Below are 26181 nucleotides of genomic sequence, written 5' to 3'. Positions count from 1 at the left end.
TAAAAATTGAAATAGAAGAATCCGTATCAAATCAAAATTGAATTAAATTAAAATTAAAAGTTTAAAAATAAAAAATAAAATTGAAAGTGGAAACTGAAAATCAAAATTAACTAAATCAAAATCAACACCGAAATATCAACTAAAAAAATTAAAAACAAAATTAAATTAGAGCAATTTTAAATGTAAAGAAATAAATTTTGCTCAACTAACATTCTATAACTTTTTTTAGAGAAATATTCTTTAATCTCTGTAATTTAATAAAATTAACTATTTAATCCCTTTATTTTTAAAAACATGTCAAATAATCCTTTTTTTAGATAGTTAACTATTTAGGTCCTCTCATTAATTGTAGGGACTAGATAGTTATTATTTTGAAAATATAAGGACTATATAGTTATACTTTAAAATTATGTATTCTAATTAAAAATAAAGATATTTTACTCATTTTATAAATTATTAATTATTTACATAGATATAAAGATTAAATATTTTTTTTGAATCAAATAAAGATTAAATATTTAACTGTTTGAAATGAAATACACTAAGTAGTTAATAATTTAAAAGACCAAAGTACTAAATAACTAATTTAATTAAACTAAAGGGACTAAATAGTTAATTTATTTCCCTTCCTTATAAAATTTATTATTAGATTCTGAAAATAATGAGAGAATAATTATAAAAAGGATGATTTTAGAGTCCACAGAGACTTTTTTTTTTCTTAAAAAAAGATAAAAAGGGAATGTCATGTGTTGCACCACACAAACACTCCCAAGAGATCTTTGATCACTCTTTTTCTTTTTTTGGTGATGAAAAAAAGCCCAAAAGAAGTATTGTGTTCACAAAAAAGGGAAAAAAAAAAAAAAAAAAAAAAGAAAAAGCACAAACACATTGAATCAGTGGCTACCTCACATGTCCTTGTTTCCTTCCTTTCTTTATTAACTTTTCTATGTGAAGTATTATTTTTATTTTGACCCTTTTTGTTTGCATTTTTACAACTTTTCACAAGCACCATGAGAGGATCTGTGGGACCACACCCCTCTTGTGATGATGAGTATGCTCTTATTCAACTTTATATCATATATTTGTAAAAAATAATTTATATTTAAATTTTTTTTAAAAAATATTTTCCTTAAAATCAATAGAGCCTAAGATTGATGATGGGTTTAGATTCGATCATGATTTTAGCCAATATTAAAAACTTATCATCACTAATATCTCATTATAAGAGATACTATTATTATAGGTATAAAAATATGTTCTATAATATCATTTAACGAATAATTAAGATATTTAAAATAAATTTTTTATTATTCTGAATATTGACTATAATGTTAAATGGATTTTTTTTTATAGGTGAAACTTAAATCACATGAGCTCACAAAGTATTAGCATTTATCACATGATTCAATCGTTTAATCACAACATATAACACACTTTTTAAAAATATTGTATGATATCATATAATTCATATTTACATTCAAACTTTTTTCTCTTCGAGGTATATATATTTCAATAAATATTATATAGTTTAAACTTTTATTAACTAAATATTAATATAAAATAAGAAAGATTTTTGTGCTAATTTTATTATTTTTTAAAAATATTGTTTGACAAAATAAATGTAATGTATTCTTGCATTAACTAATAAATATTAAGTGTAGTGAAGAAAAAAAATACTATTTAATTTTTATATAATTTAAAAATTTATTAGTTAATTCATCAATTTTAAAAATATATTAAAATAGTTTTTATATTTTAAAAATTTATTTACTTTTATTACAATTAACTGTTAAATATTATAAAAAGGTTTAAAATATTTTTAGAGATCAATCGGTAAACTTTTAACAATATTGAGAGATCAATAAATAAATTCTTCTAAAATATAAAAACTAAATAGTAAAATAGTTAGCCGTTAAAATTAATGTAATGATTAATTAATAAATTTTTTTAAAATATTAGAGAATAATTAATATATGTTTTAAAATTAAAAATTTAATTGATAAGTTTTTATTAAGTAGTAAATTTTTTTTAAATATAAAAATTTAAATTTAACATGGTATTATTAAAAATTATTAATTTTTATAAAGTAGAAAAATAAATATACAAGAATATCTGATAAACCTAAAAAAGCATGACTTTTGCATTATTTTTTAAATGGAAATCTATCTTCATCAACAGAATAATCAAACTTTCTTCAAGCATGGGAATAAATTGATACTTGTCTTTCATTCTTCACTTATTTTTATATAAAATATTTTTAAAATATATCTTTGATTCATCTGAAGCTTTTGAATTATTCTTAATAATAATTATGATTCATTTAAAATTATAAAATTATTTTCATAACATTTCGCTTTTAAACTTGAGAAAATTAAAAAAATTCTTTTATAAATTTAACGCAAATTTTCTTTTGTGTTTTCTTTTGTGATTTCTTTATAATTCGATACTCTCACTTTTTCCTCTTTTTTAAACTTAACTTCTTCTTTTCCTTTTTCATGGAAGACAATCTGCATCAATTGACTATCGATAAAAAAGAAAATATTGTTGTCCCTATTAAAAGTTCAAGAGATATTCTGATCATCATTTATGAATTCTGTATGGTAGGAATATTTTTTCACATATAATCCAATCAATTTTCAGAATATGTAGATCTGTTTAGCAGATTTATGATATTTTTTAGAGGGGGATGTTGTTATCCCTGATAAATTTAATGAGAAGATTGCAGACCGAATAAATGATGATGCTAAAAATGGCCAAGAAACACTAAATATAACATTGTTACAGATTTTCCTTCATCTCAACAGTATACCTCTAACAACACCCTTGCAAATATTAATTTGACAGATAATAATGAAGTGGTTCATCCTGTCAAAGGTCAGGATAGCCGAAAGCAATGATCGTCCTGTGTTGGAACTGCCGAGGACTCAGCAATTCTCGGACAGTTAATGCATTGAAGGATTTGATTACTAGTTACAAACCAGACATTTTATTTTTGATGGAAACAAAAACTATTAGTTCTCGTATAGAATTTTTTTGTAATTTTTTACATTTTGATGATTGTTTCTCAGTCAATAGACAATGATTGGGAGGAGACTTTTCGTTAATGTGGAAGAATCATGTGTCTGTTTCTGTGGTTGATTTTTTTTTAAATTTTATTGATTCAGTTGTTTCGAAAGGTAATATTCAATAGAGGTTTACTAGTTATTATGGATTTTCAAAATCGCAACGACGACATCAGTCTTGAAACCTTATTCGAGATTTATCTCGTAGAAGTTCTCTTTCGTGAGTTTGTTCGGGAGACTTTAATGATTTATACTCGAGAGATAAGAAAGGAGGAACAACTTTATTAAATTCTCTTATGAAGGGGTTTAAACAGATACTTGAGGAGCATATTTGCCAAATTATCTTATATAGAAATTTTATTTTGAATGATTATAAATTTTTGTTAGATTTAAAACTTATATTTTTGTTAGATGAATTCTTTATAATACTACTCTAATCGCTCATATTTCGATTAAAGAATCTATTAAATATAATTATTCATTTATTAATACAGTTTCTAGTTTTACTTAAAAAACAATTGGAGAAACTTAGTTCAGAAGTACTTATTTAAAAAATATTTAAAAATTAAAATTATTATGTATTTAATTAAAGCAAATGTAATTTAGAATGGCAAAGTTGTAAATACCAAGAAACCAAGGGGTGCATTACTGAAATGGAAAGACGGCGCCCGTGATATCTCAACAGTGAAGGGGGGAAAAGTTGAAAACGACGGAGATAATCGGTTGCGGCACGAATCGGGTGCTAAAGGGATTTAACGGTGACGTCAAAGCATTTAACTGCCCAATTGTTATTAGGCTGTTTGCGTTTTCCAGTGGTTGATTATCTCACCCGCGCATCGATTCGAGGGGCTCGTTTGGCTCTGCCTCTACCAGTCTGCGACTTTGATGGATACTATTCCCGAGGTTTAACGCCGTCTAACATCACTTTTTTAATTCTCCCTTTCAATCTCACTTCACGTCTTATTTATTTTTTATTATACAAAGTGAAATGAATATTAATTTTAGTTTATTAAATAATAAAATACTAATTTTACTTATTTAAATTAAAATTAATCAGTTGGTTATAATCTAAAAAAAACTTATAAGATTAATTTATTTTAAAATTAAAAAATATTTTATTTAATTCCTTAATTTAAAAAAAAAAAGTTTTTATTGAATAAATTGTATTTAAATTTAAGTTTTTTTAATTAAATTTAAACTAAAATAATTAAACCCAGACTAAATTGAACTTTCGGATAAAAGATTAAGCCAAAAAATTACCATTTCCCTTTTCTATTAATAGAACTATTTTATTTTTAATTTATATAAATACATTCATAAAAACATAAACTATTAAATTTAAATATTTTATTTTTTTATAGTTTACATTAAAAATATAAAACTATTGAAAAATATGTCATCAAACTGTAGAAAATAAAAGAATTTACAGTTTACATTAATTTTTTATAGTTGTAAACTATAGAAAATATTAAAAAAATAATTAATTTTTATATTTCACATTATTTTTATAATTGTAAACTATATAAAACATTAAAAATAATATTAAAATAATAAAACAATTTCTTCAAACTATTTTTTTAACATCTAAAATAATATGTTTTTCTCAAAGGTGTTCTTTAGAATTAAAATGTCAATTTTGCCTTGAAATTATACGAATGTTAAAAATAATTTTTTCTATTAATTTTTTAATTATATTTATTTTTACGATATTAAATTTTATTAAATATTAAAAAATATTTTAATAATTAATAAAAAATTATTTTGAAAATTAAATAGAATTATAATAATTAATTTATATATTAATTATATATAAAAACTAATAATTAATAATTTTAAAATAAAAAAATAAATGAAATATAATTTAATCGGATGAAATATTTAAATATTAAGAAATATTTAAAAAAATTTTTTAAAAATAAAATAAAATAAAATAAAATTATAATGATAATTTTTACATTGTAGCTCCGGGGATATTGTAACTCGAGATGTAAATAGAAAAGGTGAATAAAAATTTTGAGATAATTAAAAAATTTTATTTGAAAATAAATTATATTTAAAAATATTTAAGAAATAAAATATATTAATAAATTTATGTAAGGAGGTTTTTCAAAATGAAAAAAATAGTTTCAGCAATCTAACTATTTTTCTTTTGATAAAAATTTTTTTCATTAATTAAATTTTTTACTTGTTGCAAATAATATTCGTGATATTATTTATTTTATAGATTTATAAATTGATTTGTGAATATTCATATTTAATTAAAATTATTTAATACTAAATTTAAATTATTTGAAATTGACCTTAAATAAAAATTGAGCTTGATTCAACGTATTAACATTCAAAATTTTATTAAATTTAAATTGAATTTAATCTGAATTTTTTTTAAAAAAAATAAATGGCTTGAGGCTCTGAACCTAACTGAATCTGACGTGAGATTATTTAATTAGAATTGAAAAATCTAAAACTAATTATTTACCATTTTTGCAAAACATCGAAGGGCATTTTCGTACAAAAATGGAAAAAAAACACGAAACTTAGGTGGAGTAGAAGAAATTGATTGCTCTTTGTATTTTGTTATCGGCTGCATCTTATTGCTCAAAAGAAAGAAGATAAAATCTTCTCTGTCTCTCTTTCTCGTTTCTAAGCTTCATGATCTTCCTTGCTTTCGCTGCTCTGAAAAGCACATCTCACCTTCTCTGTCTACCCTTTACTCTGTTTTTGCGAAATCTCTTCTCTTTCAATCTTTTCACTTGCTGCAATCTTTCTCAACGCAACAGCAAAGTCTCCAAGTTTCATTTATTTACGATTTTCAGTTCCCGTTAATCTTTATATACTCCCCCAAAAGTTCTTGAGCTTTTTGTTGGATTGCTTCCTCTTCAAGATCTTATCTTACTCTGCTTAAAAAATAAGCTGAAATGAAAATTTTCTCCTCTTGATAAAGTGATGCGAAAATATTCCCAGAATTTTCCAGGAAATAAATTGGGATTAACGTATGTGTAATAGTTCCCTCGCATCATATCTCTTCACTGAAGCTTGCGTTTTTAGGTAATAAACAACGTAGAGCAAAACGGAGCATTTTGTTCATGGATTCGAATAGCAATCACAGTTATCATCACCAGAACAGCCAACCCGGTTCTGGGTTATTGCGGTTTCGTTCAGCTCCAAGCTCCCTTCTTGCAAATTTCAATGATAATGGAGTTACTAATGATTCTGTTTTGAATTTCCAAGAACTCGAGGATAAATCTGCAGTAAGAGTGAGAGAGGCACCTCTAAGTTACGCAAATTCGCAGCAAACTTACTTTGGTTTGCCTCCTCATTACCCAAGACAAAGTTCAGCCACCACCACAACTATGGATAGCTCTTACGGTTTGATTGGTTCAATGGCAATGGGCCATTCAGAGCAAGCCAAACGGGTTGATTCAAATCTTGCTAGGCAGAACAGCACCCCTGCTGGACTTTTTTCGAACCTCTCTGTTCAAAATGGTACTTTTTGTTGCTCTCTTTTTCAAACGAGTCCATTTTTGCTCACTGTTATGATTAGTATTAGTGTATATATAATTTTTAAAGTTTTGTATGGTTCAAATAAAATAGCAGAAGCGTTATGAAGGTAGAAGGAAATACTGAAGATCTCTCAGAATATTGCAGGCTATGCCGCCATGAAAGGTATCGGGAACTTTGCCGGGGCGAAAGCTACTAATGGAGAAGCAAGTCCAAGACTGAAGAGCCAACTTAGCTTCCCAGCAAGAATACCTTCTTCCTTAGGCACGTTGTTGCAGATATCAGAAACTGAGAGTGAAGCCATTGATGCAACCGATCCTCACAGCGGAAAGCTTGGAGATAGCAACTGTGACAGCCAATTTTACAGCAGTTCTGGGTTTCCATATGGTTCTTGGAATGATTCACATTTTGCAGAAAATTATATTGGCATGAAAAGAGATCCAGATGATAATGGAAAGCTATATTCTAATATTCAGGTATTTGTTAGTGCATTAGATGTGAAGTTGTCTGTTTTACTTGTTCAAATTCTAATATGAATGTTGATTTTGAATTAGAATGGAGAGCTTGGAAATCGAATTCATGTATTATCACATCACTTAAGTTTGCCAAAGGCATCAGTGGATATGGTTGCCATGGAAAAGTTCCTTCATTTCCAAGATTCTGTTCCTTGTAAAATTCGGGCAAAGCGTGGATGCGCGACGCATCCCCGAAGTATTGCAGAAAGAGTGAGTTTCTGTAACTGATATCATGTATGTTCTCTTCTGAAATTAGCATCTCACTGCTGTGATAGTCTTAGTACCATTTAATCTGTGAACATCATTTGTTTTCAACTACAAAGTGCTTTAGACAAGAGATTCGTGCTGTCCCATGGGACACCTCTTGAGGCTTAAGTTATACATTTTTCTTTCCAGGTGAGAAGAACCCGGATCAGCGAAAGAATGAGAAAACTGCAAGAGCTTGTTCCAAACATGGACAAGGTAGAATTTCTCCGCGCATATGCTCTTAAGCATTGCAAGCATCAGCTTTGAAAACTCATGATGTTTATTTTTCTTCTTGGCAGCAAACAAACACGGCAGACATGTTAGATTTGGCTGTTGAGTACATTAAAGATCTTCAGAAGCAATACAAGGTATTTAAGATAAGAGAAAACCGAACAATATAGCAAAAATGTTTGATCATTTTTCGCTCATAGTTGTCTGTTGTATGCAGACTCTCGTTGACAACCGAGCCAACTGCAAGTGTTTGAGTAAGCAGCAGGCAGTGCCAAACCCAATTTTATGACTTGCTTCTGTACAGAAAATAAGAGAAGTGGATAGGAACCAGTTCTTAATCTAGAAAGCAATGTGTTTTTTTCTTTTCACTGAGCAAGACATAGTAGGTTGGCTAGAATTTTCTCTGCAAAATTATGATAAGGAAACTACAAAGGTTTCATTTACATGATACCTAAAATAAAGAGAGAAACTTTCTTTCCTTTCATACGTATGTAGTTATTTGGAAATTGCTCGGGTGTCTGATCATGGTGATGCATTATGAGGGTTGAACACAAAGCAGAAATTTTCTTAAAAGTTATCTGTGACACGTATTCTCTCATTCATTATACATAGTACGATTATCATTGTCCTCCGGTTTAGTCATGTCCTTATCTTATCTTAGGCTCATGATTCGGCTCATTTAATGGTAGGCGGTTCATGCTTAATCGGCTTACCATTCAAAGACTACTCCGTCTTAGTGCCACACGTGTATCAAGTGGTGTGTTGATGGCGCAAGCGCATTAATGAATGCTGTACAAAATGGGTTCAAATCCTACGGGTGATTATACACGTGGTAAATCTTTAAGGGCAGGACATATTTTACACGTATCATCTTCCGAGCTAACCATTCAGAAAACCCAGCTAACCCTCTTTGTTTCTTTCTCATTCCCACTGTATAAAAGACATGTTGTGGTTTAGGCCCTAGCAGGCAGGTAGGATCCACACGTGACATCTTGGTTGGTGGGGAGACACTGAAATCTGAAATCTTGTTGTCTTCACATTTCCTAGTACTACTACTAGGAGATATGTGAGTGCCTAATCTTACTGTTGGCTGTATTAAGGACGGTTTTTACTCAAATTATAAAATTAAAGGCCGATATTGATCTGTTCATTTTCGAATTGAATTAAAAAATAAAAAATTAAAATTTTATAATTTTATTTAAATTAAATTAAATTAAATATAAATATTTAATTGAACTGAAATTTTTTAATTCAGTTTACACCAAATCAAAATCTTGTAACATGCTTTAATCAACCGTCATGGTCTTATTATCAACCACATAACCCCCAAAGCAAAAACTTGCAGCAATAATGAACATCCCAAATCTAAAAGCATTCAAACACTAAAATCCCTAACTTCTCATAAAATAATAACATAAAAAATTATTAACAATGGAATCTCAACAACAAATCCAACAACTTAAAAGATATTAATAAAATCCAATCAATAATGAAACCTATAACTTAATTGAAAACTTATAACTTAAGCAATATATACAAGCAAACTCAATTAATTTATAAAGAAATTTGAATTTTTTAATCACCTAAAATCCTAATCAAAGCACTAAAGTTTGCTTGCAGATCTAGAAGAAGAAGAACACGAGATCGTTGCTTCGTGGAAAGAAGTGGCAGCCTAAGGATCTCGTTTATGGGAAGAAGCCGCAGCCATTTGCTTCATTTGAGGGGAGAAGAAGCCAAGAGAATAAGAGCGTGAGAGAGAGCATATACACTTACCAGCAGGTTCATAAAATTTTAAACAGTAAATTTTTTAATATTTAAATAATTAAAAAAAATTTGGTCTCTTCTATCTTGTATAAATTTATGATTTATTTTTTTCTACAAAAATTATATAAAATTTTTGGTGTATAGATATATCAAAAGACTACTTTAGAAAAAAAACACGACTATATTAAGATTAAATATAGAATACATTAAAAATTTTATTTAATATACATTCCAAATTATTATTATTATTCCCATAAACAAATTATGATTTTTTTTTTAATTTTCTGGAAAAATAAAATTAAATAATCATTGGCATATTCTCAAAAAAGAAAACGATAAAATAATGATGAAAATAAATCCATAGAAAAGACTAAAGGCAATTGTGCCTCGGGTAATTTCATCTTCACATATCACCATAACCGTTACATAACAAATTTTTCAGTAAGCTCTCTCCATCCATCTCCCAATCACTTCTCTGCAAAAACAAAAACAAACAAACAAACAAAAAAAGAATTCCAATAATTTATTGTCTTCCCTCTCAAATTCTTGCCTTAATCTGTCATTAATTATTCACATTGAATCCAAATCTTTGCCTTTTTCAAGCTTTTGTTTCAAACCCATGTTGCAGCCTGCGTGTTCTTGTTCATTTCGTGGCAAGATTGATAGATCTTGACATGTTTTTCCTGTAAAATTTTCTCATTGTATTATATATGTTAGAAATTTTAGGTTTGGGAGAAAATTTATTGGCAGGATTTAATTTGTTTTGAAGATGACCAATTATGTAGATTTCAATCAGAGGATTGATTACGTTTTCAAGGTTGTATTGATTGGAGATTCAGCGGTCGGAAAATCCCAGCTTCTGGCAAGATTTGCGAGAAATGAATTTTGTGTGGAATCAAAAGCCACCATTGGGGTCGAATTTCAGACCAAAACTCTTTCTATGGATAATAAAACTGTCAAGGCTCAAATTTGGGACACTGCTGGGCAAGAAAGGTATGCTTCTTATTCTTCTTCTTCTTGCAATGAATTTAACTGTCAAATTGTGCATTAATTTACATTTTGAATATAAATTTTGACACCAATAAGATTATATATATCATCAGAACTTGATAATTTTTCTATGTAGGAGTTGATTCTAGATGATCTTAATCAATTTCTTGAGTTTGTGAGATGGCAATGAGGAAAAAAAAATGGAACAACGGTTATTTAAAGGATTTAACTGGAGTTGGAGGGTTGAGGAATTAGGTTTTCAGTTTTTCCTTGTCAGGATTTTGCTTGTTTATTTAGTTTACAATGGAAGGAGATAGGGATTGAGATTTTGGTATTTGCTCAAGTTGATAGATGAACTTACTAATATACTAAGCTTATGGTGCAATATTATTGATCGTTTTATAGCTTTCCCATGTTTAGATGAGTTTTAGATGCCTCAGCAAGACATTGTTGCTTATTCTTTGTGGAAGAAGAAATTACAGAGGAAATCTTTGTATGTGTAACAGTTATATTAAGACCGATATTCAGGATAGGTCTCATATAGGTACCATTATAATCAATAATCAAAATGTAATCATTGTCTATAGATTGCACTGAATAAATTCTCTGGTGGAGGATGTTTTTGTTGTTCCCGTTAGAGGAAACCAGAGAGTAGGGGGAAAATAATTAGTATTTAAACAAGGAAAAACAAAAGGATTTCAAACCCATTATGGGCAGAGGTGGAAAAAGATCAGATTGTATTTGGCATGATTAAACACTTGTCCTTTTTCAGAATAATTAGTAGACTCTCCTAGTCATTTTGGAAGTGACCAAAGTTTCCTATCTCTCTGTTATTTTTCCTCTCGTTTTCTTTATTTGACTGATTGAAAACTTGGAATTTATGTTAGATGCTTCATATTCTAAATAATTCCTTCCACATTGTTTATAGGAATCAAAATATATCTGGGTTATTTTAGTTGGCTTTCTGCATATCTTGACCCAGATATACACTTTTTTTATTGATTATGTATGCAATATTTATATGTGTTTCAAACATTTTCCTTAGAACAACAACCTTGACATGCATTTGTTAGGTGCTTAGACACAACTCATCAATACTATTAAGCTCCCCAGTTTCGTATACTTTTTTATTTTTTGGGTTATCAAGATTGACACAAATCACACATCAGAAAGGGCTAAAACTCACTGCTTGATTAGCCAAATGATTACCTTTCTTGGTGAAATTTAGTGACCTCAACTTTGATATAACTAATAACTAAATTTAAACATGCAAACAAGGTCTATTATGCAAGGTCTCTAATGTTGAAAAATCTTCTTTTATTAAGAGCTAGCAGAAACAAACAAGATTGAGATGTACTCTACTCTCTACAATTTTCATATGATATTTGTTTCCCTCAGGTATAGGGCAGTGACAAGCGCATACTATCGAGGCGCAGTAGGCGCAATGCTAGTTTATGACATGACCAAGCGCCAATCATTCGATCATATGGCAAGGTGGCTAGAGGAATTGAGGGGCCATGCAGACAAGAACATCGTAGTAATGCTCATCGGAAACAAGTGTGACTTAGAAAGTCTTCGAGCAGTGCCAGTGGAAGATGCCCAGGAGTTTGCTCAAAGAGAAAATCTTTTCTTTATGGAGACATCAGCTCTTGAAGCAACCAATGTTGAAACTGCTTTCTTGACAGTACTAACAGAGATATATCGAGTTATTAGCAAGAAACATCTTGCAGCTAATGATGAGCTTGATGCTCATGGGACTTCAGGACTTTTAAAGGGAACTAGGATCATAGTTCCAAATCAGGATCATCAAAATATTGGAAAGCAAGGTGGTTGTTGCACGTAATTTTAACTTGCATATTATTATCTTTTTTTGTGGAGTTATTGTTCATTTATTAGGATCTGTTGTTTTTGAACAAATTCAATTTTGTTTAGAAAGTGGGTATTGATGTTGGTGGATGATAGGGTAAGATTTGTCTATACATTATTGCTTACATTCAATTAGTGGAAAGTAATGGAAATTTTTATTAGATGAATATCAAGTAGGAAGGATAATTTGGTGTTCTCAACTAATAAATGTATAGGATTATTAAAGCTCAATTTTATTTTATTTTTTACTTATTGAGAAAGTTTAATTTAATTAGTATATTTTAACTTATAAATAAAATCTTTTTATTTAAATTTCTTAATTTGTTCGATCAAATATCAAAAAGCTCAATTTCATGATTTTTGAAAATTTTCTTTGACATAGTTCAAAAATTTAAAAAGCCCAATTTCTTTGATATATGGACTCACACGTATATTTTTTAAATTCATAATAAATTAAATTTAAATAAATTTTTTAATCATGTATTTAAAATTATAATTAATTTTATTCAAAATATAATAGAATTTGCATATAACTATGACAAGTTTATGGAGCTGAGATTGGTTATCTAGTAGCTGGTGGGGTTGATCACCAATATTATCTGGTGTTTTAATCTGCCTAGTCAGACAAATTATTCATGCAACTGTTAAATATTAATTAAGCTAAATATATATTTTATGTTTGATCTTTATAAAAAAATTAGTTAATATTTTAATTTTTTATTATTAATTTTTAATTTTTATAAAATATAATTATTTAATATTTAAATTTCATAAATGTAATTATTTAACTAGATAAAAAAAAAGTCCTACATGATATAATATTTATTTATAAAGATAAAAAATGTCAATTTACATCAAAGGCATGGTGACTCATTTGCTTTTAACTAGAATATGTATCATCCCAATAATGGAGGAGGACCAAAGTCCAAATCACAAGACCTAGGGCAATTGGATTTTGGCTTATTCTATGTCTATTTACATTGATATTGCTGTTTATTAATGCTGTTCATCATAATCCTAGCTAATTTAATTACACAATGTGAATTTATTTTGATTCTTGCTTTTTGTAACCACTAACTTATTAAATTGTTTTTATTCTAATAGATTTATTATAAAATATAGAAAAATAAAAAAAAAAATTAAAATACTATCAACAAGTATCAAATTTATTACTCTTAAAGGGATAACTCACATTTATTTTTTTAGGTAATACTTGGATTTACAAATAATTCTACAAACATTAACTTTTTTTTGTTCTGTAAAATGAATATGGTGTGATATCTAATAAATTAATATATATATATATAAACACAATAAAAAATTAATAAAAATAGTATAAATTACTTAATTAATAAAATATTATAAATATTTAATTATTAAAGTGAAATGTGAATTGTAATGGTCAACCCGCTTTAAGCGGTTGGGCGTATATAGTTTATGGAATTATCGAGAGATGAGTGAATTTCTTAAGTGGATATTGTTCATCGTGAATCTAGGAGATAATAAAGCGGATTTTATTTTTTTAATAGTGAAATCTACCTATTTTTATCTTTAAAATTTATTGGTCTTGCACAAAATAGAATGATGATTTGTGTTGAGATTGATTGAAAGTCTCCAAAAAACAAGAAAGTAAGGTGATAGTGGGTACTCACAACAGTTATTCCGACACTCAAGTCAGTATATTAGCGAGTAGAGAGAAAACACAATGAATTGTTTAGAGCATTTATGTGAGAGAATATCGTACCTTTATCCTTGTGATTATTCTCTTTTATACTGTAAAGAGATGGAAATTATTATAGTATTTTCTCAGAATCCGGTGATGATGTGGCTGGCTACTCGCTCAGGAATATCGCCGGTTAATAGGTTAGTGATTCCACGATTATAGGCAAGATAGAAGCGTGTCTGGTAATGGTAATTCTGTAACAAGTCTCGCCCTATCGTGAAAGGGCGAGTCTTGACGGTAAACCGATTGTTTAAAGTGTCTAGATCTTCCTTTCTTTGGGCGGGACTCTATTTCCTTTCTTGTCAGATCCTTTACTACGTGATAGCTCCTAGCATGTGGTGACAACTCATAACTTACTTTAGGTGGATATTATGTAACTTCAGACGTCCCACATTAGTCTTCGATTCCTTAGGCTTGAAGGTGGCAATTAGCCTTCCTTGCTTAGGACACGTGGCGTGAATTTAGTTGATTTTCACCATGGGCGTCTTTTCGCTCATCTTTGGCTATGTTAGTTGCCTTATTTTTCGTGCCATATTCAAAGCTTCATTGGCTACTCCATTATATAAGAACTCTTTTTTTTCTTCTTTGGTTTACAATAATTTCCAGTGGAAGAGATGGATGAGGATCCTTCCTTTCTTGTCCCTAAAGGGAATCAGATCTATATGAAGGATATCATCATAGTCTTTGAAGAGCAATTGAAGGCAGATCCTCATGAGGGTGGAAGTATATGGTTTTGCCTTGTGGACTGCAAATAGTTAGTCCAATGGTGCCAAACCAGTCTCAAGCCTGACGCTACCCTTACTGTGTTATGACCTCGGGAGCAAGAGTTGAATTGTGCAAGATTGATTCCAAAGGCAAGGACAGGAAGGTAGTTGGAGAGAGTAGTACAAAGATGGGTGACCTTCCATAGGATAAGATAGGTTCTGATGTAATCGAGACTTTATTCGAGTCCCTTTTCATCACCTTGTAATCTTTTGTAATGAAGATATGTATTTCGTATGCTTTTATCTATTCCCCTTGTTACCATCACTTTTGTCAAAGAAGGGCTAAAGTATATATTCTTTGCAGGGTTTTAAAGCCCGATTTAATAAATATACAATAATTTAGAAAATTTTTTGAAAAATAGAATTAATACATGGATCTGTGGCCTGGCGAATTGTCGCCTTTTTGTGAAATGCCTTGAAGAGATTTAGTAATAAGGGACTTTCACCCAATGATTGACTTCAGTCATTAACCTCTAGTTTGACGCCTTTATCCTTTGTCCTTTGGAGGTTGGTACACCCGCCTTTTCGGAGGTCTAATATAGACGTCTTAATTGGTGGGACCAGTGCCTAAATTTCGTTGATTTGGTGGACCCCGTCTTGTAACCTTGATTAATGGGTCCCACACTCGAACGGTCTGGCAGAAATTGCCTTGTGACCTGATCGGGCTAATATTGCCTTGTGGTTTTGTTTAACGGGTCCAGAACCCGAGTGATTTGGCAAAAACTGTATTATGACCTTGGGAGTAGGAGTTGAATTGTGCAAGATTGATTCCGAAGGTAAGGCCAGGAAGGTAGTTGGAGAGAGTAGTACAAAGATGGGTGACCTTCCATAGGATAAGATAGGTTCTAATGTAATAGAGACTTTATTCGAGTTCCTTTTTGTCACCTTGTAATCTTTTGAAATGAAGAGATGTATTTCGTATGTTTTTATCTATTCCCCTTGTTACCATCATTTTTGCCAAAGAAGGGCTAAAGTATATCCTTTTTGTAGGGTTTTAAAGCCCGGTTTAATAAATGTAAAATAATTTAGAAAATTTTTTGAAAAATAGAATTAATACCTGGGTCTGTGGCCTGGCGAAGTGCCGTTTTTTGTGAAATGCCTTGAAGAGATTTAGTAATAAGGGACTTTCACCCAATGATTGACTTCAGTCATTAACCTCTAGTTTGACGCCTTTATCCTTTGTCCTTCGGAGGTTGGTACACCCGCCTTTTCAGAGATCTAGTGTAGACGTCTTAATTGGTGGGACCAGTACTTGGATTTCGTTGGTTTGGCGGACCCCATCTTGCAACCTTGATTAATGGGTCCCACACTTGAATGGTCTAGCAAAAATTGCCTTGTGACCTGGTCGGGCTAATATTGCCTTGTGATTTTGTTTAGCGAGTCCAGAACCTGAATGATTTGGCAAAAACTGTCTTGTGACATGGCTTAGCGAATACTGCATTGTGACCTTTTACTAGGTCCATCGCTCGAGTGGTCTCGCAAAAATTGCCTTGTGACCTAGTTTAGCAAATACTATCTTGCGACCTTTTAGTGGGTCCAACGCTCAAATGGTCTGGCAAAAATTACCTTGCAACTTGGTCTGGCAAATACTGTCTTGTGGCCTTTTAGTGGGTCCAATGCCCGAGTGGTCTGGTAAAAACTAGGGTTGTAAATGAACCAAATCGTTCGTGAGCTACTCAAAGTTCGGTTCGATAAAAGCTTGACCGATCTCAACTCGATTTCTAAATGAGCCAAACTCAAACTTAAATTTTAGACTCGTTTGGTAAACGAGCCAAGCTTGAACTCCATAATATTCGGCTCGTTAAGGCTTGTGAGCTCGGCTCGTTTCTGAATTTATGAGCAGGCTCGCGAATAGGCTCGTGACAGTTTCGTTAAGTAAGCTGAGATTATTATCATAAGGGAAATAAACTTAAACTCTGTATATACTTTCATGAGCCAAACCTAAATTTTCTAAAATTTAGCACTATGTAGATTAGTTACACTTTTAAACTTGCATATATTTGGATCATTAAGATTTAAAAGCTCATCTTTATAAGTTTATGAGCTAATTTGTAGATATACTTATTTAATTAAAATTATTTTAGTTTTAAACTTATTAGTTTTAAATTAAAACTCATTATACATGTAAATAAATTGAACTACTCGTGAACTATTTGAGACTAAACTCGATAAAAGCTCAACTCATCTAAGCTTGTTTGCTAAACGAGCCAAGTTTGAACTTCTTAATACTCGGCTTGAGTTTGAAATGAGTAAAACTCAAATTTGGTTCGAGCTCAAAAAAATTTTAACGAACCAAGCTTGAGCTCTTCAAAGCTGGGCTCGGCTCAACTCATTTACACTCCTAGCAAAAACTACCATACGATCTGGCTTGGCGAATATTGTCTTGCGGCCTTTTAGTGGGTCCAACGCCCGAGTGGTTTGATAAAAACTACCTTGCAATCTGGCCTGGTAAATACTGCCTTGTGGCCTTTTAGTGGGTCCAACGCCTGAGTGACTGAAAAAAAACTTCCTTGTAACCTGGCTTGGCGAATACTATCTTATGGCCTTTTAGTGGGTCCAACGCCTGAGTGGTCTGGTAAAAACAGCTTTGCAACTTAACCTTGCGAATACTGCCTTATGGCCTTTTAATAGAGCCAGCGCCCTATTGGTCTGGCAAAAACTACCTTGTGACCTGGCCTGGCAAATACTGTCTTGTGGCTTTTTAATGGGTCAACGCCTAAGTGGTCTAATAAAAACTGCTTTATGACCTGGCCTAACAAACATTGCCTTATGGCCTTTTAGTGTCCCTTTTCGAAAAAGGTAATCCCATCGTTCCTTGTCACTAAAGAAAACAATATATGGAAGTACTTTGTCAATTTATTATTGATAAAACTTTCTCAGATTACAGATATTCCACGAATGGGGGATGACTCAACCATCTAACTTGGTTAGCTTATATGAACCCGGCGAATAACCTTCGAGACCTTAAAAAAGATCTTTGATGATCCTTAAGGCCATTATTATAGCTTTGTATTCGGCCACATTGTTGGTAGCGTTGAAAGCGAGCTTTGCCGTATATCGAAACTTTATTCCGGTTTGAGAGTACAACAGGATCCTTATTCTTGAACCTCCAGCCCTGCAGGCTCCATCTGTCCAAACTTTTCGTTCCTCTATGGTTGATTCAGGAGATTCCGAAGGTTCTATTGGTGGAGTCATTTTCGCAATAAAATCAGCTAGCACTTGAGCCTTCATTGCGTTTCTTGGAATGTACCTGATATCGTAAGCTGACAATACTACTGTCCACATGGATAGCCGCCCTAACAACTCTGGCCTGTGTAGAACCTTCCGCAAAGGATAATTTATTCTGACTTCTATGGTGTGTGACTCGAAGTATGGTCGCAACTTTGTAGTTGATATTAAAACTGCAAATGCCAACTTTTCTAGAAGAGGGTAATTCAACTTTACTCCCTTCAATACTTGGCTGGCATAATATACAGGACTTTGCTCCCTATTATTTTCATAAACGATTATCGAGCACACTGTATTCTGTGTCACAGACAAGCATAGAAATAAAACCTCACCTTTCACGAGCAGGCTAAGCGATGGAGGAGATGACAAAAATGTTTTTAGACTTTCAAATGCCTCTGCACACTCCTCTCTCCATTCAAACTTACCCTTGCCTTTTAGGGGTTTGAAGAACGAGAGGCACTCTTGGCCAAGCATGATATAAAACGAACCAGGACAGTGACTCGCCCATTCAACCGCTATACGCCATTAATAGTTTTGGGTACTTCCATGTTTTGGATGAGATGCCTTTTTCTGAGATTATATACCCCAGGAACTTCCTAACTTTTACTCCGAAAGTACACTTTTTGGGATTCAGCTTCATACCTGCTCTATCCAGGACATCAAAACTTTTCGGATATCTTTTGTATAGTCTTCCATGGATAGACTCTTTTGAAATAGCCGGGCCCAAACTGACCCAAATAACTTTTAGGCCCACTTTTCACTTGGCCCAAAATGGTTAACCCAAGTTATTTAGTAGTTGCGTACTAGCTATTATATACAATTCTGATTTCCTATCATCTCCCGATGTGGGACGGCTTCCGCAGCGGAAGCAGGCAGCTGACCGTTACACTTGGTCCTGCTAAATTTGCGATGTCATCGTCGCAATTGAATCGATTATAATTGCTAACCAGGACCGGACCCTCGAGTATTGTGGTTCGCTAGTACCTCGGGCGACTCCACCTCGTCTCTCATGGGTAGCCCTTTCCTTGCAGGCCCACTAGCTCCGCACAATTTGTCTGACCTAAGGTGGCTCTGATACTAATTGAAACAGCCGAGCCCAAACTGACCCAAATAACTTTTGGGCCCACTTTCCATTTAGCCCAAAATGGTTAACCCAAGTTATTTAGTAGTTTCGTGCTAGCTATTATATACAATTCTGATTTCCTATCATCTCCCGATATGGGACGGCTTCCGCAGTGGAAGCAGGCAGCTGACCGTTATATCTTTACTACCATATCGTCTACATATACTTCGACTACCGAGCCCACCATTTCTTTGAAGATTCCTGACACTAGCCATTGGTATGTCATCCCTGCATTTTTTAAACCGAAAGACATCACCTTGTAGTAGTAAACTCCTTCATCTGTTATGAACATAGTCTTTTATGTGTCCTCAGTATCCATCATGATTTGGTGGTATTCTGAAATAGCATCAAGGAAGGAAGTCATTGCGTGGCCTGAGGTCGAGTCCACCAATCTGTCGATGGATGGTAACGGGTAATGATCTTTCAAACATGCTTTATTTAGGTCCATGAAATCCACGCATAGCCTCCACTTTCCGTTAGCTTTCTTTACTTGGACCGCATTGGCTAGCCACGTGGGATACTGGACTTCCTTTATTAACCCTACACTTAAAAGCTTATCCACCTCTTCTTTGATCACCTCTCGCCTCTTTGGTGCGAACTTTCTCTTCTTTTGTTAGACTGGTTTGACAGTCTTGTTAATAGATAGCTTATGTGATGAGAGTCGGGTCTACACCTGGTACATCTTTTAGAAACCATGCAAAAGTGGTCACCCCCGGCAGTTCAGCAATTCTATTAGACCAGCCATTATTTTCCCTGTTAACGTAATTCTGAACCACACCTTTTGCTCCTTACTTATTTGGACCTCCTCTACCAGGTCTGAAAGCTCTAGCATTATATGAGATTTCGGTTTTTCCAGCAAGTCGATGGGCATGGTTACTTTTTCAAGACTTTTTGCTGGGTGTCCGTAATCTTCTTTTGTTAGCCTCAGATTGCCTCGTACCATTGTTATTCCTCCCAGAGCTGGAAGTTTAAGACACATAGCACCCATATTAATAACGATACTGTGGCAGCTCAGGATGGGACGACCGAATATCACATTATATGCAAATGGAATGTCTACCATCACAAACTCTACATACAACTCTCGTTTATACTTCTCGTCACCTAGTACTAGGGAAAGGTTGATAGTGTCCAGTACTGCTACGATCTTATCTCCTAATCCTACTAAAGGATATGAGACTCAGACAATACTGTTTTTATCCAGGCCTAACTTGTTAAAATTATTTAGGATGAGAATGTTAATAGAACTATCTGTATTCACCAATACTCTCCTTACCTCGTATCGGTTTAGGAGGATCTTAATGACCAACGGGTCATTTTGGAGGAAACCAATCGCTTCGTCTGCAGGACCGAACCTTACCTCTTGCTTAACTCATGATCCTTGACGGACAGATAGGACATCCTCTACTACATGCTTATTTTTTTTGTATATTTGTCAGGTCCTCCTGTGATAACATGTACACTTTTGACCATTTTCAGAGATAAAGAAGAAAATCCTCTCCCTCTTTTTTTTTTAGAGAGAGGGAATGAAATAAGAGTCCGGTGTGAATCCAAATGAATAGGAAAAATATAAAGGATCTCCCAGCAACGGAACCAAATGATATTGCACAAAATAAAATAATGACGTGGCCGGAAGGGAGCTTATGCTGTGATTTATTGAAGCCTACAAGGAAGAGAAAGTGAGGTGGGGGTGGCTGCCCACGGCAACCACTCCGACGCTTAAGTCAGTATATCGACGAGTAGAGAGAGAACACAATGAATTGCTTAGAGTTTTTATGTGAGAGAATAACATAATTTTGCCTTTGCGATTATTCCCCTTTTATACTATAAGGAGATGGAGATTAGTATAGTATTTTCTGATAATTCAGTGATGATGTGGCCGCTGCTCGCTAAGGAATATATATCATCGGCTAATAGGTTTGTAATTCCGCAATTACAGGTGAGATGAAAGTGTGCTTGATAATAGTAATTTTGTGTCAAGTCTCGCCCTACTGAGGAAGGGCGAGCCTTGATGGCAAATCAGGTGTTTAAAGTGTTTGGTCTTTCCCTTCTTGTCAGATCCATTGCCACGTGACTTTTCCTAACATGTGATGACAATTCACGACTTACTTTGAGTAGATGTTATGTAACATCAATTCTATATAATTAACCGGATTTAGATAAGTCTTTCCATTAAGATGATTCCCCTCACCTCCGATTAAAAAAATGTAAATGGTAATGAAATGTGAAAAGGGAATCTATGTATGCAAATATATAGCTGAAAAGGTACAACCAAGCGTTGATGGTATTTGATTCAATTATGATTTTCAAACATTTAAGTATATCGATTCAAATTTTTGGCTAAAATTTTTTTAATAAAATCAAAACTGAATCAAATAGTTATTTTTAAATGATGATTTTATATGCATAAATATATATATTTTTTTTAAATAGGGGTTGGAGGAGTCGAACCTTAGACCTTTCAAGGCTACAGGATGCATTTCCACCAGGTTAAGTCTTGGAGTGCATATGCATAAATATATAAATTATGAAATTTTTATATTTTTTAATTTAAAGTTTATTATTATCTTTTTGTTTATATTATTTAATAGTTATTATTAAATAAAAATTAAAATTAAAATATTTTAATTAAATTTTAAAATATTAAAAATAAAATCTAAAAAAAAAATCACTAAAAAACTCAATCGTTATTCGATTGAAATTAATTGAGGATGGACCATTGTAATGAAATTATTATTATATAGCCAACATATATAATACAAGTAATTATTGGAAAAAGAAATAATGATGAGAGATAGTTATTCAACCTTCAATAATACACCAAGGACCACATCATTACAATAATAATTACCATGTGGTCCTTGAAATTTTGATGATGACTTCTTATATATGCATGTCATTCAATATAAAATTATTTTTATATTAAAATTTATTTTATCAAGAGATAACTGCTATTTTGTATTTATTGATCCTTTTTATAATATTATTAATTGTATTTTATCTCAATAAACTTTCTTGAAAAACTAATTCTAATTAATAGGGAGAAAATTTGACTTTCATGCCTTTTTTTTAACATTTTTTATTCATTATTTATTCATTATTCTTTAGATGATAAAGATATCATCAGTATCAAATGAACTAATCCTAATATTTTATAGCATCGATTTTTTTTTTTTTTTAAATAGTTTAGGAAAGAGAAAGATTGAAAGGATTTTTTCTAACATGTATGTACAAAAATGCTACATATGCCTAAATTGGCACTTTCCCATTCAAATTCAGTATATAAGCAATCAATATCTTTCATCTCCTACAACCCAAAACCTAATAGACAACGAAACCTCGTCGGACGTTTGCCCTTACCGACAATGTTCTACTACCCTCTCTTCCTCGTATGGTTCTTCACTGCCCTTGTTGTCCACTACCTCATCAAGACATTCTTGAAACCTCCTAACCAAATCTACGCACTGCCCAGCCCTCCAGCTCTACCTCTCATCGGCCACCTCCATCTCATCGGCTCCGTCTTACCCAAGTCTTTCCAAGACCTAGCTCGCCGGTATGGTCCTCTAATGAAGATCCGTCTAGGAGCATCAACATGTGTTGTTGTCTCCAATGCTGATGTAGCTAAAGAAATCTTCAAAACCCAAGAACTGAACTTCTCTTCTCGACCTGAATTTGGCTCCTCTGAATATTTCATATACAGAGGATCGAGATTTGTCACTGCTCAATATGGTGATTACTGGAGGTTCATGAAGAAGCTTTGCATGACAAGGCTTCTTGCTGTTCCTCAACTCGATAAGTTCACTGATATACGCGATCAAGAAAAAGTAAAGCTGGTGGAATCGGTGATGGGTTGTGCTAGAGAAGGGAGACCCTGCGATTTAAGTAGCGAGTTCACCACTTTAACAAATAACACCATTTGCAGGATGGCAATGAGCACGAGATGCTCAGGGACTGATAATGATGCAAAGGAGATTAAGGAATTGGTTAAGACTTGTTTGCAGCTTGCAGGGAAGCTTAGTGTAGGAGATATTTTAGGTCCTCTGAAGATTTTTGATTTCTCTTCGACAGGGAAGAAGCTAGTTGGTGCTTTGAAGAAGTATGATCGGTTGGTTGAGAGGATAATAAAGGAACATGAAGAGAAGGCCATGGAAGGTGCTGTTGGCGAAAGGAAGGATTTGATGGACATTTTATTGGAGATATACAATGATCCTACTGCTGAAATTAGGTTATCCAAAAATGACATCAAGTCTTTCTTGCTTGTGAGTCCACTCTTCTTCACTTTTTCACATAAATCATATATTACTAAGTACAAGCTTGATTAGTTTGAAAAGTCTTCATTATTGGAGGTTGGATCATCATTAAATTTTTATTATCTGCAGACCCACATGAATCTTTTTCAATCTACATTGAAAAATAAACCAAAATAAATTTATAATATAATATTTTTATAATTCATGTGTGTAATATTCTATAAAGTAATGAACTCTATCCCATTATTTTTAAGGTACTAGTGCTGATTAAACAATAATAATGGATGGATTATGTGGCCAGGACATATTCTTTGCCGGCACAGACACGTCATCGGCGGCCATGCAATGGGCCATGGGAGAGCTCATCAACTGTCCAAGAGCATTCAACAAGCTAAGAGAAGAGATCAACACAGTCGTAGGACAAAAAAGATTAATCAAAGAATCAGACGTCCAAAATCTCCCCTATCTTCGAGCAGTCATAAGAGAAACCCTAAGGCTTCACCCATCAGCACCATTAATCATCAGAGAATGTGCAGAAGACTGCAAAGTAAACGATTCCACAATCAAAGCCAAAACTAGGGTTCTTGTAAATGTGTACGCAGTGATGAGAGACCCAGAAATGTGGACAAACCCAGATGAGTTCATGCCTGAAAGATTCATGGAGAGCTCTGAGGAGAAAATTGGAGAGCATCAAATGGAATATAAAGGACAGAATTTTCGTTATCTTCCATTTGGGAGTGGAAGAAGAGGATGCCCTGGAGCTTCACTGGCTATGTTGGTGATGCATGCAGCAGTTGGAGCTCTAGTTCAGTGCTTTGATTGGGAAGTTGAGGATGGTGACAAGGTTGATTTGAGCCCTGGGTCTGGTTTTGCAGCTGAAATGGCTCGTCCACTTGTGTGTTTCCCTGTTAAACATATGAATCCTTTTTAATTAGTTGAAGAAGTCAATTTCATGCAATTTCCAGTAATAAGCAAAGGCTGATTAACTGGCCAGTAGTTCTTAAAAGTGTGTTGTTTAGATGCTTTTATGTTTATGTTGCTGTTAATATAATAGAATTTGAGAATTCAGACAATTGTGTTTTGAGCTTTTTTTTTTTAGTTTCACTTAAATCTTGAAATATTAAACTGCTAAACAAATTGTTTAGAGTGTGTTTGGTTTCTGTTTTTTTTTTTTTCTCAAAACTAAAACAGTTTTTTAATTTTTATTATTTATTTTTTAAATTTTATATAAAAATAAGTCTAATTTTTTATATAAAAGTAAGAAATAAAATATTTTTTAAATATGATATTTAATAATAAAATAAGAATATAAATAATTTTATAAATGATTATACATAAAAATAATAATAAATTATATTGATATAATATATAATATTACAATAAAAAAATTATTATTTAATTTGTATGATATAGAAAAATTTATTATTTAATCTTTTAATTTTAAAAAATACATTAAAATATTTCTGAAATTTTAAAAAGTCTATCGGTTAATCTTTTTTTTAATTTAATTGTTAAGTATTATAAAAATAAAAATTATTATTTAATTCATATGATATAGAAAAACTCACTAATTAATCTATTAAATTTAAAAAATTCATTGAAATTTATTTGAAATTTTAAAAAATCTATTGATTAATCGCTGCATCAATTTTAGCAGTTAAGTATCACAAAAAAATTTTAAATATTCTCGGTATGAAATAACTAATTAGTAGATATTTTTATAAAATTAAGGGACCAATTAATAAATTTTTTCTTACTGCAAGAATTAAATAGTAAATGAAATGACTAATTATTATATTTTTAATATCTTAAAAATGTATTTTTCAAAATAAAGAGACCAACTAATGAATTTTTCTATATAATAGAGACTAAATAATAAATTTTTCTTATAAAAAAGTCTAAAATACTTTTAATATAGATAAAATATAGATAAATTGATTAGTAGATATTTTTATAAAACCGAACGCCTAATTAGTATATTTTTTAAAATTTAAATCACATTTTAATTTATTTTTTAAAATTGATAAATCAATTAATGACTAAATAGTAAATTTTTTTATAATAATAAAATAAAAATATATTTTATAAATTAATTAATTAAATATATATTTAAAAATATAAATTTGATTGATGAAATAAAATTTTAAAATTTTTAATAATAATTTAATAAAATTTATAAAAAAATAATGATTTGATACGACATGTAATAAGAAAATCAACATTCGTAGTTTTCGGTTTTTAGTTTTTTGTTTTTTTTTTTATTTTAAAATCATTTTTTAATGAATAGTAAAATAAAAATGCAACAGTAGTAAATGAATAAATTTTATATTTTTATAAAATAAAAAATAAAAAATCACAACGATAATAAATGGTTATTATCACCATGTAGGAACAGAAATCAATTCAAATCAAAATAACTGATCGAATAGAACCGAATTAAAATTTTGATCGATTAATTAAGAAATTTAGTTCGATTCAGTTTTAAATTTTTAAAAAATTAATTAAATTGATTCAATTCAATTTTTGAGAATTAAAAAATTAAACTTACCAAACCAACTCGAATTTATGTAATTAGAATTTACAATTTGCATTATCAAGCATGTAGCGTGGTGGAACTCTAGTATTCATGACCTTTAAAGGTCTTGTGTTTTTCCTGCAGGTATGTTTCAATTTTTTTTTAAGCCCTCCATTTTAGTTTACAAAATTTAAACCCTTGAAAATAGTAATATAAATTCGTAATTTTAAGGCATCAAACTCTAACTTTATTTTTATTTAATGCCAATTAAATTTTAGCCGTCCATTTCAGTTGAGAAGATCCAAACTCTTAAAAAGAATATTATAAATTCGTAATTTTAAGATATCAAACCCTAGTTTCCTTCTCATCTTTTTCTCTCAATCGGCTGCCTCTTTTCTTTATTTTT

General features: G+C 31.4%; 3 protein-coding genes across 4 annotated transcripts; all 3 read left to right on the top strand.

Annotated features, from left to right (window-relative positions):
* The first annotated feature begins 5652 nt into the window (after nt 1–5652).
* On the top strand, nt 5653–8036 carry LOC110620023 (transcription factor bHLH130). Of its 2 annotated transcripts, XM_021763572.2 has the most exons (6): nt 5655–6545; nt 6708–7036; nt 7115–7285; nt 7472–7537; nt 7621–7689; nt 7770–8036. In XM_021763572.2, the coding sequence occupies exons 1-6, from the start codon at nt 6146–6148 to the stop codon at nt 7839–7841; spliced, it is 1107 nt and encodes a 368-aa protein (XP_021619264.1). In that variant the 5' UTR covers nt 5655–6145; the 3' UTR covers nt 7842–8036. The 2 variants fall into 2 exon arrangements, 1 of the variants encoding a protein (XP_021619264.1); XR_006351742.1 differs by lacking the exon at nt 7770–8036 and having other exon boundaries at nt 5653–6545; nt 7115–7309.
* Nucleotides 8037–9646: 1610 nt separating this feature from the next.
* Nucleotides 9647–12392, top strand: LOC110620720 (ras-related protein RABA4d). Its single transcript, XM_021764546.2, has 2 exons — nt 9647–10309; nt 11705–12392. Exons 1-2 carry the CDS (start codon nt 10086–10088, stop codon nt 12147–12149), a joined length of 669 nt encoding a protein of 222 aa, XP_021620238.1. The 5' UTR covers nt 9647–10085; the 3' UTR covers nt 12150–12392.
* Nucleotides 12393–22231: 9839 nt separating this feature from the next.
* On the top strand, nt 22232–24333 carry LOC110621383 (3,9-dihydroxypterocarpan 6A-monooxygenase). The gene is made up of 2 exons (XM_021765660.2): nt 22232–23269; nt 23562–24333. Exons 1-2 carry the CDS (start codon nt 22247–22249, stop codon nt 24189–24191), a joined length of 1653 nt encoding a protein of 550 aa, XP_021621352.1. The 5' UTR covers nt 22232–22246; the 3' UTR covers nt 24192–24333.
* The last annotated feature ends 1848 nt before the right edge of the window (nt 24334–26181 follow it).

This window comes from Manihot esculenta, chromosome 8, assembly GCF_001659605.2.
Source record: "Manihot esculenta cultivar AM560-2 chromosome 8, M.esculenta_v8, whole genome shotgun sequence".
Lineage (NCBI taxonomy): Eukaryota > Viridiplantae > Streptophyta > Magnoliopsida > Malpighiales > Euphorbiaceae > Manihot > Manihot esculenta.
This window is presented reverse-complemented; position numbering and strand designations above follow the sequence as displayed.

What these genes read in the sequence shown, in the direction of transcription:
- LOC110620720 (XM_021764546.2), top strand. Translation starts at nt 10,086, where the DNA reads ATGACCAATTATGTAGATTTCAATCAGAGGATTGATTACGTTTTCAAG. An exon ending in GACACTGCTGGGCAAGAAAG is followed by an intron (nt 10,310 to 11,704) that starts GTATGCTTCTTA and finishes TGTTTCCCTCAG; the next exon opens with GTATAGGGCAGTGACAAGCG.
- LOC110620023 (XM_021763572.2), top strand. Translation starts at nt 6,146, where the DNA reads ATGGATTCGAATAGCAATCACAGTTATCATCACCAGAACAGCCAACCC. An exon ending in AGCTATATTCTAATATTCAG is followed by an intron (nt 7,037 to 7,114) that starts GTATTTGTTAGT and finishes ATTTTGAATTAG; the next exon opens with AATGGAGAGCTTGGAAATCG. An exon ending in CCCGAAGTATTGCAGAAAGA is followed by an intron (nt 7,286 to 7,471) that starts GTGAGTTTCTGT and finishes TTTTCTTTCCAG; the next exon opens with GTGAGAAGAACCCGGATCAG.
- LOC110621383 (XM_021765660.2), top strand. Translation starts at nt 22,247, where the DNA reads ATGCTACATATGCCTAAATTGGCACTTTCCCATTCAAATTCAGTATAT. An exon ending in ACATCAAGTCTTTCTTGCTT is followed by an intron (nt 23,270 to 23,561) that starts GTGAGTCCACTC and finishes TTATGTGGCCAG; the next exon opens with GACATATTCTTTGCCGGCAC.